A 12,288-nucleotide genomic window follows, 5' to 3' on the forward strand; every position below is an offset into this window, starting at 1 on the left:
GCTCTGAATAAAACCTCCCTGTACATGATGAAGACTCAAACATGGATAAGTTTTAAGCAAAAGTGCAGTTCTTCAGTGTGTCATTTAATGTAATTTGTATCTTGGACAAGAGGCGCTTGTTCAGATGGGTACACAAGGAAGATGTCTTTGACTGTCATTGGCATTCAGATTGCTTATTAATTTCTTTAAGACCAGATGATGTGCTTGGCACTGTACAAAGCATAAAAAGACAGTCTGTGCCTGAGGAGCTTACAGTTTAAGACTCTGGGTCTGTATTTATAATGGTCCACAGCACAGATCCTTCTATGACTGCAGAGTCCCAATGGGGCTTCCCAGGAGTGTAAAAATCTACCACATGGATCCAGTTTCAGGACTGGGGACTGTGAAAAGGCTGGTAATGCACAGGTACGTGTGCTTCTTTGGTGCTAATAAAGTTTGCAGCATAATCTAGTGACTTGTTCTAATCGATGGATTAAATTCTCTGCAGTAAGTATTCTCCCACTGACAGTCCAGGGTTTTCAATATTTTCAGTGTTTAAACGTTTTTAAATCCATACCCTTTGCAGTTGGTGCTTTGTGAAAGATACCAAAGTAACGGTGCGGAAGGGTTTAAAAATCCTCCAAAGTGATTCAGCCCAAGCTGCAATGGTGCAAGCTTCCTCGCCCGTGTATCTCCATCCTGAGATGGAGAGTCCACTTCTCGGGCTGTGAGGGGTGAGTTCAGTCTTGATGGCACCCTTAATGAAACAAGCTGTATAGGGACAATTATTACTAGCTGGGAGTGTCTGGTGTGTACCACCTGGGAACTGAGAACTAGGCAAACCACCAGGTTCATTATACACCACTGAAAACTCATCAGATGGTAAAAACTTTTGAAGGCTACCAGCCTGGGCTGGAGAGTAACAGACTTGGGTCACTGTCCCTGTTAAGTAACATTCAGCTATGTTTTCAAAATGGTGACAGTGCTCATATTCACACACACAGTCCGCTGTTGCAGCTATTTTGTTACTTGTTTTGAATTGTAAATTATCTAAACATTTTAAATCAAGAATCTCTCCCAATCAGTTTACAAACACAAATGTTAATTAAAGTAGCCTTGTTATCCCTGAGATACAGCTGAATGCTCTGACCCCCTTTTGCAAATTGGTAGACTTGAAGCATGTTAAGTACAGAAGTTGCACAAATCCAGATTTAAATCCAGCTCTCTTGGCTCCCAGTCCTGTACCTTTACCCCAAATCCATACTTCCTCCCTTTCCAGTCTGCTTATTGTTTATTGATGCTCTTAACCACTTGCTGGGTATAAAGCTAAGTAAAAATAAGACTTGCCCCTTTAGTTAACTCTTTCATTTGAGATGCTCAGGATGCCCCATGCACTTATTTAAGCCTCCTGCCACTCCTCTTATTTGGGAATATGAGTGTCCACACAAGGAGTTATACTGGTATGACTATAGCGATATAGTTCTGCCGGTAAACTTTTCTGTATAGACAAGCTCTAGATTCATACCACATCTTTAACCATGGTATTGAAGTGCCTGTGAGGGGATACACAAATATACTGTCACTGATGTCCTGGTCTGCAAAATGGCAGGTAATAAGTGTCTTGGCTGCCTCGTCAGTTTCATCACTGCCACTAACTAGTTTGTGAAATTGGACCAGTCGCTTACCCTCTCTCGGTCTCGTTTTCCCCAGATGTACATTGAAAACTTGTCTACCTCATGGGGTGTGTGTGTGGGGGGGAAGGGAGTTGCAGCTTTATGTTTGTAAATAGCTTCAAAATCCTAACATGAAAGGCATTACTGAAGTATGATCTGTCATGGTACTCATTTGGTAACTGTGTTTTTATTTCTGGTTAATGTAAATTCCTGGATGGAGGCTATACCTGAGTCCTTATTTTAACTTGTATAAAACTTATATTCTGTTTAGTAACAAAAATTGAAGTTGTGGATGAGTGACCCCAAAATTTTTGCTGCTCCTTAACTTTGATTCTTCCCAAAACTTTCACATCCAAATTCTGCAGACACTGACTGAACTACCATGTTATAAATAAATGTTATCTTTTGGGATTTCAGCTAATTTTGGAATCATGTTATTTACTTGCTAAAGCAGTTTGATCTATTCTTGTAAATCCTCCTCTGTTCATGCAACATTGATCTGATACCCTCTCTGACTATTAATTAGTAGCTAAAACGACAGAAGAAAACTGTAATTACAGCACTGCATTCATGGACTGTTCAGTCTTGAGTAATTATGTTGGCACGTTCATGAGCAATATATGCTTGACATGCAAATTATCTACCCTGATGGTAGTTCTGGGCAAGAGGGGTCAAATAAGGAACTTCTTCTGAAATGTGCTGTCTTGCACTTACATATGATCCTTTATCATCCCCGTTGTACACATGGGGGAACCGAGGCACACAGAGGCGAGGTGACGTGACGTGCCTCTGATCTCACAGTGGGTCAATGGCAGGAGGAGGACTAAAACCCAGGATTCCTGATTCCCTGGGTGAAATCCTAGCCTTGTTAAAATCAATGGCAAAGCTCTCATTGACTTCAGTGGAACCAGAATTTCTCCCCAAGTTTCATTCTGTAAACACTGAACTATATTTTCAAGTCCTTCATGTTAATTCGAACAGTTTTGCTCTTTTTTAGCTCTACAAGACAAGCTGTCTCTGTGAAAGAATCAATTTCCTTCCTGTTTACTGTATGTGACCTATCAATAAAAATAGCTTACTTCGATCGCTTGTTCTTCACTCAGACTGCGTTCAGCTATTTTTAAAGAGGTTTTTTTTCCTCCTAAAGGAAGGGTACAATGCTGTGTTTAAAGCTCTTTTGTGACACATTTGCTTGTAGTGGAAAGTTTTTTCTCTTGTAAAATTGCAGGACTTATGCTGGAGAATTTCATGAATTATAGATAACATGCTGTAATTAGGACTTTTTAGCTAGTTTCTTCACTAATAACTGAAAACATTTTCTTTAAGTGTTATGAAAATTATGATGATAATAAAATGGTTGCAATAGATCAGACTATCTTGTATATAATTCTTTGTCAAAATTCATTCTTTAGATATCTGTCTTGGTGGAGAACTGTGTGTTTTTGTTTTTTGTTTCCCCTAAGAAGCAGGTTTAAATCTCGAGAGAGATGTATAATTTGTTAAAAAGAACAACGATATAGTACTGCTGGAACCAGGCTAAACTGCTCTGTTACAGATCACCCTACACCAGCATAACTCATGGCCTATACTAGAGGTTTGCACCAGTGGCTAAATCCCAATTTAGAAAAGACCTTAAACATGATTATTGAACATTTCAGCAGGCAATCTTTAATTTCAGCAGCGCACTGTGCTAAACCTGTTTGTTCCCGGTGGATAACTTAGCAGGTGGTAATAGATTTTTAGTGTTGTCCAAAAGCAGGTTGCTTTGGTTTTGTTTTTTTAATCTCTGAAAGAGTTGTGGATTTGTTTTCCAGGGGTTGACCCAGCATTACAAAAGGAACCCAGAAATCAGACACCTGCTCCAGCAGCTACTTCAGCACCATCCTCATCCAAGTATCACCGAGCTCGATCTGGAGGAGCCAGAGATGAACGCTATCGGTCTGGTAAGGATATAACAAAGACCTTTGTCAGTGGGAGAATACAGGCCACGTGAGCTGAGTGGTTCAGCCAGTTAGTGGTCTAATTGCTGAAAGGCCTGTCTTGCTCATAGTTTGTCTAGAAACCAGGGGTGCTCAGGGGCCTGCGGTTCCTAATGAAAATCAAGGAACAAAGGATGCTGATCAGGGAGGGTAAATGACTCTCTACCTCTTAGGTTCCTGGGAGGAGTTTAGCTGGTTCGTGGAGGAGAACTTCACTTGGCGCTAATCCATTTTAGCGAGCGACAAGAGGCAGATAAGCACAGTATAGAAGAGGAGTGGGCAAACTACGGCCTGCGGGCTGGATCCGGCCCGCGGGATTGCCCCCTGCGGTGGTGCAGGCCCTGCGCCACTCCCAGAAGCGGCCGGCGCCACGTCCCTGCGGGCCGGGCGGGGGTGACCGAGGGCTCTGTGCGTTGCCCTTGCCTCCAGGCACCGCCCCCCGCAGCTCCCACTGGCTGGGAACGGGGAACCATGGCCAATGGGAGCTTTGGGGGAGGTACCTGGAGGCGTGGCAAGGGCAGCGTGGTGCTGGCCGCTTCCTGGCCCCGATGCGTGCTGCTGCCACGCCTGCACCCCCCCCAACTCCCTGCCCTAAGCCCCCTGCCTGCACCCTGCACCCCAACCCCTGCCCTGAGCCCCCTCATACACCCCGCACCCCTCTTCTGCCCCAATCCCTTGCCCTGAGCCCGTTCCTGCACACCGCACCCCCTCCCGCACCGTAATCCCCTACCCCGGCCCTGCATACAATTTCCTCACCCAGATGTGGCCCTCGGCACAAAAAGTTTGCCCACCCCTGCTGTAGAAAGACTAAATTAACTGAAATGTCCAATGCCGCCTCCTGAAGGGAGCTCTCGAAAGTAGCCGGTTTCTCTTCTTCAGCTAGAGGGGTTCCAGCTCACCAGCAGGTTCACTGGAATCCCAGACTGACAGGCACATCTCCCCAGGAGGCTAAGAACTGGTCTCCTTTGTGCTCACATGTTCCGAGCGCCTCCGAGGAGCTGGAAAAGTCAGACTCCTGTCCTGCTGATTTCCTCCACGGCTCAGGAGGGAGACGACTGGGGGTGGGGTGTGTGTAGAAGCAGGAGGCAAGTTCCCACTCTCAGTCTGAAGCTGGACCTGTTGCTCAGGAAAATGCACACCCTTGAGCACCATAACTGGGCCCATCTAACCCCCAGTGTAGACGCAGCTAGGTCAATGGAACAATGCTTCTGTAGACCTAGCTACCATCACATGGGGAGGTAAGAGTTCCTGCAGCAACAGAAAACCCCTTTCCCTTGCTGTAGTCTGCGTCTGTGCTGCAAGACTAAACAACATCGCTGCAGCTCTGTAGTGATGCCTCTGTGGCACCCATCATGTAGACATGGTCTAAGTCACTTCACCATCTGTGTGAGGGGAACATATTTCCCTCCTCGGGGGATTGTGAAACTTAATTCACTTGTGTCAACTGCTTTGAGCTTCTTGGACGGAAAGCCCTGGTAAAAGTGAAAAAATAGCACCAGCAGCAGTTTTTTTCGTGCAGTACTGTGCTGTGATTTATTTAGGGTTCTTACGGGCTGGTGCCAACAGCTAAATCCACTGTGTCCCCCACGGCAGGCTTTCCTCTCCCATAGTACAATTCTGATTACCACTCCAGTGATGTGTGCCAAGAGAGCTGGCACCGGAGTCCCAAGGTCACTTTGGAACCATACATGTCTCCAGGATTCCAGAATTATTTTCCCTGCTACTTTTCTGAAATTATTCCCATAAAAGTACCCCCAAAAGAGTGAAGAATCTCTGATCTCCATCAGAGGATGGGTGAAAACAGTATTTCACTGGCTTTTGTTTTGTATTTAGATTGATTTGTAGAAAAATAAATGCAAATAAACATCTGACTTTTTTAAAAAAATAAGTGCAGCTCTGACAGCTTCTGACTGACGTGTCTCTAATTTCCCTTTTATTTTCCTCTGAGGGCAACAAATTCTACTCAGTTTTATTTCTTCTTCTTGTGTTGTGGTAAAATATTTGATTCCTAAACTTATGTTTGGTTTGTGGCATTGGGGTGTGGACTGTTCCCTTGAATCCATAGGTTTGTTCCCTGACCATGCCATTGAATGTCTGCAGTAATTCTTCTGAAGTTCTGTGTTAAAACTTTGGGCAGGCTGCTACTGAATGCTCAAAGCAGGGCAGGCTTGTTAAGTTAAAGAATCCATTGTATTCTAATGTTTAAAATTAAATGACTGTTTTGTTTCCAGCTGCCTTTGTTAGGATTTTTCTAACATAGCACAGTGGAAAATATTAAACTACATCAGATTTTTTTTTAAAGGCTAAATGTGTCAGATCTTTTAAAATACTTCAAAGCTGATTAGTTCTATGGAACATTGGCACCTGTGCATTTTTATTATTTATTAACCAGTTATGGTATTGCTTGGTGGCCAAACAGTTTGGTAACCTACTGTGCCAAGTGCTGTACTAAGATGATATAGAAAAACACAGCACTCTGCACCAAAGCTTGTAGTCTGAAAGACAAGAGGTAACAGTTGCTTAAGACAGACAAGCAGGTTGGGATGGGAGGTTGGGGGGAAAAGGTTACAGAAATGCCATGTGCTACAAAATAGTTTCTAGAGAGACAAAGGGGTCTAATGGTTAGTGCAGGATACTTGGAACCCAAGTTCCTGACTCTTCCACCTGTTTACTCTGGATTGGCAAATCACTTAACCACTGTTTTCAATTTTACTGATAGGGAAAATAAATGTCATAGGTGGGGTGGCAAAGCTTAATTCATTGTTTTTGAAGGTGCTGTGAGGTCTTGGCTAGAAGGCACGAGGGCAGGGCGGTACGGTGGCTATAATATATGTGAATAACTCCTTTTTAAACAACTATTTATTTATTTATTTATTTATATATACATATATACATTCATTCATTCTTCCTAATAGGTTTTTACTTTTCCAAAACTAAGGGTGGTAATTTCCATTTTGCAGATATTCACACAGAGGCAGTTCAAGCAGCACTGGCAAAGCATAAAGAACAGAAGATGGCCCTGCCCATGCCAACTAAAAGACGGTCCACATTTGTACAATCGCCAGCTGATGCCTGCACGCCCCCAGGTTAGGAATACTCTTGCCAGTTGTGGTTCTGAGAGGGGTTGAAAAAAATCTCCTAACAGATTCCAAGCCAGGAGGCTGAAGTTATGCAAAGATTGAAAATACCATGTTGCACTTTTATCTGGTAAATTATTTCCAAGGTTCCCTTGTCATATCTAAGTGGCTGGTGATTTGCATGTTCAGGGAATGTGTGTTGAGTAACCCTCCCTTGCAAAGCTGATATCTCAGCAGTGCTTTACAATAGGGGAAAATAATTCATCCTCTGAGGCCTTTTAAAGCTCCAGGTGTGGAAACTGAGGCACCTTCTTGGACTGAGAATTTCTCTTTTGCTTCCTGGATCCCTATTTCATACTTCATCCATAAGAAGTTAAAACAACATCGTGGGCTTGTGTTTTCCGAAGGGTAACACGCAGCATTCAAAAGCAGCCACTGGTTTTCCGAAGCTTAGTAATTTACAATGATGCATCTTTTTGAGGCATGGACTCAGAGACTTTCTGTGATCCCAGAATACTCAGGGCCTCTTCACTCCCTGCCTACTCACATGAAGTGGCTATCCTGAGCCTCCGCAATAAAACTAGTCACATAATTTGTTGCAGGTCCTGGTAGGTTTTCATCAAATATTAATGAATAAACCTTTTTCCATTTTTCAAGCAGCTTTGTGCACGAGGTTATGGATTGTAAATACAGTTGCACAACCTCAGACCATTTGTGCTGATGGCAACAATACCGTAACCTCTGGGTGCTACAGTTTCACACATTGCTATGTAATCTCTGCTCATTCTATTTTTTATTTTTACACCAGTGCAATAAACCTGTTAGTATTTAAAAAAAACAAAACTCTCTTTGAGACTGCAATTGATATAATCATGTAAGAATTATCCCAAGTTTATTATTGACTTGGTACGTTCCAGCTGTGTTCATCACTATACAGAACATAGAATAAGAAACTGGTGTTGCACCAGGTGGCCTACAATTGAATGGATGCTGAGGGCCTGATCTAACTGGGGGAAGCCTTTCATTGACCTCTGCCCTGTGGATCTGTCCTTAATACTGATCATTATTTTCACTCTGCAAAGCCAGTAGGACAAGCCAAAGTAATAAACACAAGCCTGCTGCCTCTTTGCAGCATCAGATTTTAAGGGAAGGATCCTATATAACATTCAAGAGGCTCTTGTATAAAATGAGCCCATTGGCACTGGGTAAAAGTCTGTAACTTCAAAATAATCTTACACTTGGTACCCTGTAGTGAATATAATTTCAACTCCTTAACAAAGTGAGTGTTCAGAGCCTCCATGTGAGAGTAGATTTGGGGAGTGGATGCATCTTTTTCCAAAGGTGGTGTCACTTTGTACATGCTCCCTTTCTCGGTTTGCTTTTTTTAAATGCTGTGTGGCTTGCTCTTTTCTGTGATATCTCATCTGAAGGAGTTTGCCTGTTAACCTCTGGATAGGTATTACCCTTCATTAAACCTGTCACGCTCCTGCTGCTATGCCTGTGAAATTCACAATCTTTAAACCCCCAGAAACCTAACCAAGGCCTGGCAGCTGAGAGCCGTTAACGAACCTTCCTTTTAATATTTTTGGTCAAATGCATAAATTGTACTTTGTGTGGCAGGGGAATTTAAAGTGTTTAGCTTGGTCGAAGGCTCCTAAGCTCTTTGTCAGTTTGTGACCTAATTATGTGGATATTCAGATTCTTTTAGACAACTTGAATTACTGCCATCTCGTTTCTCTTTATGGCCTGAAATTATTCACTGTCATGAGGTTATTACCTCAGTTTCCCCTTTTTAGGAGTTCTTTGTGCATAGATATTACTCATTCATGTGGATCAACGCACTGACAAAAACAGCAGTATGCACAGCAAGGGTTAAAATTCAGCGGGCTTTCCTCTCTGCCTTGAACCTGGCTGCATCTGTGCATATGCAGCGAGTGCTGCACTATGCTCCTGCACCACGCATGGACCAAAGGAGTGGAATGACCTGGGGGAAAAGGAGTGACCATCTAACTCCAGCCGGTCTGATGGCAATGCTTGGTGCCCAATGGCAGGGATATGTATTTGTGGGCCAGAGCTCAGGAGCTGATTCACAGGCCTTGATGGTAGCTGGGTGTGAAGCAGAAGCAGCGTGTTCACAGCCTCTGGAAGGAAGGGGGACGTGTGTCTGCACAGTCAGTGACCTCTTCTGACTGAACTACTCTGGGGTTTAGCTCTTCTGAAAGACACCATGTTGCAGGCCAGTGGAGAGAATGAAAAGGAGAGAGTCTAAGGAGCTCAGTGGTCCCCTTCCCATTTCTCTTTTGGAGAGGGAGGAATAGAAGAAACAGTGTACTCACTCGCACAGATTGACAGATTTTTTGATAGTCTTTATGAAATTAGTAGGAACTCAGTCCAGTTCCTGGTAGGTGTAGATATCCATATTGTCAAAAGCTACCACTGCTATCTCTAACTGGCCCCCTGCAGTCAAAGCAGAAGTATCAAGGACTGAGGATAGATCTTCTCTCTTGCCCCTACAGAGTGGGGTTTAGACACCGGTGTTATCAGCTTGTGGGTGAAGCTTCTCAGCTCTGCCCATGCTGAACCTGTGGTATGATTAGCTGGAAGAAATTAGTCTGCAGGGCTCCATCACCTTTCATCATCAGCAAGTTAATAGACTTCAGTCTTCTCTGCTAGTTCAGATGCTTGTGTAAGAGTTCCTCCTCCCAACAAGCAGATGGAGACAGTGCAGTCTCCTACTGCTCGTTTAAGGGTTTAGCAGCATAAAAATTTAGGTGAATACTTCCATACATAGACACTAGACCAACGACCTTATTTAGCAAGCCACCAACTTTAATGATAACTGTTACATCAACTAGAACCTTTCAAAAAACTGCAGAAGTCAACATGAAGACGATACTTATGTGCACAGGAAGGAAGGCAGTCTGAGCTGGTGGAGAGGGTCTCAAACAATATTATGAGGGAATATTTTTCCCTGTAGCTTTTTGTATAGCATCAGCAGTGACTTAGACTTCTGACAACACATTTTCCATACGGTACTAGGGACACTAATCTCTTGTGTAGAAAACAACAAGATTCTAAGTGCTCACCATTAAGAGGCTTGACACGGAGGCTGATAAACCAAACATTCTCTAAGTTTACAGAAGTCACTGGGCTGTCACAGAATTCATGGCATTCAGCGCTTAAGCACCTGCTTGGAGTTTTTGCAAGAAAGTATCTCCCATGCACTTGTTTTGGACAGTGCTGTGTTTGATTTTGAGTTTAAATGTGTTCTTTTTAGCGGAACAGGTTACGTACTCTTGTAAAAGATGCATGTAAAGTTAACTTTGCCAATGCCTCAAATTATTTAAGCATAATTTTCATATCACTTGTGACTTTTGCACGGTGAAAACAAACAGGAAGTGTTTTGTATTTGCAGTAATTCTATTCAGTTAAACACCAATCTTTGCTATAAGTGCTGGCTGGAAGAAATCTATTGAATCACATGGCTGGAAAATGTGTATTTGACACTGGTGCAAATGTCAAATACCAAATCCAGTGATGATGATGCGAAGCATTCTGGGCTTTAAATGCTTCCTGCTTGATTTTTACATTCAGAAGTTGCTTCTAAACTTTCTGGAGGATAGTGAATTCCCCACGATCAAATTGACTTAACATGAAGCTTGTATGAACACTTGTGTATTTGGCAAATGTTTGGGTTTTGCACTGTTCAGAAATTTTTGCATGTGATTGTACCAGTGGACCGTCACTGTTTGCTTTAGATTGGGCCCTGACCAATGCTCCCCTGCACATCACTGATAAATGGGTTACAGTATGCTTATAGATCTCACATATTGCACTGTCAGAGCACATAGGCATATTTACATACACAGGGCATATTTAAAACATTCTTCCTGATCTGGGAAAATTCTGTCTGGAGCTGGCGAAGCAGCAAAACACTCCCTACACTGTAAATATATATATACTAATGCATATTGTATGTATTTTGTGGTATAGTGACCTTTGTCTTGTATTCAGTGCGAACTCTACTCTTGTTGAAATACCTACTTAGCAGTGTCTAGTAGTATCACGAACAAAGGGAGATACTGAATTCCTCACTGATGACAGGTCTCCTAAGAACCAATTTTAATGCATTAAAAACTCTTTTTTAAGACTGGCAAATTGGGTAATTGAATTGAAACGATATACCTAATTGCATAATTGGTCCCATGGGGAAAAATAATGAAACAAATTGGCTACAAAACCCAATAACCCAAAACCAGTTTTGCTGCCTTTCTCAAATAAGTTATTTTAATTTCAGACATATACATATTAAGTTAAAACAAATTAAAATGGCTTTATGGAATCCATTTACAGCTGCAAGGGAGACTGTTCAATGTAGAGCCTTGAACTATGTATTTCTTTTGAAAAAACTTATTCCTTCAGCAGGTCTAAAGGCCTCCACTGTTTAATGAGTTATATTTTAGGTTTATTACACTGAATGTATTATTTTTGGCAGGTGAATTTCCAATTGCAGCGTTTCCTGTGGATAGGAAGACGCACCTACCATATGGCAGGACACAGACGAGAGATCCAAAGGAGCAGCTACAGTTATACACTTGATGTTTATATACTCTAGCTGTTTTATTCTGAGATTGAATTTTAGCCTTTAAATGATTTATTCTTTTATCAATTATCTGCTGAGAGTTACGCTCAGTAACTGTTGGCACCTCTGGTAGTGCTCACTGCGTGGACCCAAAAGTGAACCATGTTCCCTGTTCGGGGTAGGGTCCAAAGCCCAATGAGACAGGTTTGACATCAATGAGCTTTGGATCAAGATCTCAATTACATATCCTATACAATCCCATGCTGAGATTCTGACTTGTTGCCTCATCTTGTCCCTGTTCTTGTCTCTTTGAATTTGACGTTGACCTCCTGATTTTGTGGTGATCTTTAAATGGGCAGTATGTAATACAAACCCAACAGCTGCCCACTTGCACCTTGGTATAAGAGTGGGGAATTGGCGCTAACCACTCCGTGGGTGTTGCCAGTGAACAAATGGGTTCATGGTCTTGCTGATAGGTACCCTAAAGCCCTTAATAATCTGGCCCCTATTTACCCTACACCTCTTTAAGGCCGTGGAGGTGGCCTGGTTTATCACTTGTGGTTTTGAGATTCCATCTGGATTGGGAGGGCAGCAGGATCCTTTTGACTGAGGGACTCAATCTGTGGAATCTCCTTCCCCCCCCGCCTCATATCTGTGGAGTTCACAACAGTTCTTTCTGTTAGACCAACTCCAACTTTGGCCATTTTTGACCTCTCTTTTGTTAGTCATTCCTGGTTTTTTCCTCATCCCATTGGTTGACTGGCTGCTCCCCTTGTCTGCATGGCTTCCTGCTTTATTTCAATTGTCCTTACTTTTGTACACGACCATGGGCCCATTATGAGTCCTGGGTGCTGTATGAATACATTAGAACTTGCTATTGATTTGCAGCATTTGCCTCTTAACTGCAGCCTCTTTCTCTAGGTGGGGGCTGTATCTTGCCTTGGCTTGCAAGATAAGTCTGACTCATGGCTTTAGAGACTACTAAGGAGCAGGATTAT

General features: G+C 42.8%; 1 protein-coding gene across 2 annotated transcripts in view; it reads left to right on the top strand.

Annotated features, from left to right (window-relative positions):
* DIP2B (disco interacting protein 2 homolog B) overlaps positions 1–12,288 on the top strand; it is a 131,086-nt gene that overhangs the window by 67,826 nt on the left and 50,972 nt on the right. For both annotated transcript variants that reach the window (XM_075121577.1, XM_075121578.1), the window contains exons 3-4: positions 3,467–3,595; positions 6,592–6,717. In XM_075121577.1, coding sequence (XP_074977678.1) covers positions 3,467–3,595; positions 6,592–6,717 — 255 coding nt within the window. The remainder of the gene's footprint in view (positions 1–3,466; positions 3,596–6,591; positions 6,718–12,288) is intronic.

Source organism: Caretta caretta, chromosome 20 (assembly GCF_965140235.1).
Source record: "Caretta caretta isolate rCarCar2 chromosome 20, rCarCar1.hap1, whole genome shotgun sequence".
NCBI lineage: Eukaryota > Metazoa > Chordata > Testudines > Cheloniidae > Caretta > Caretta caretta.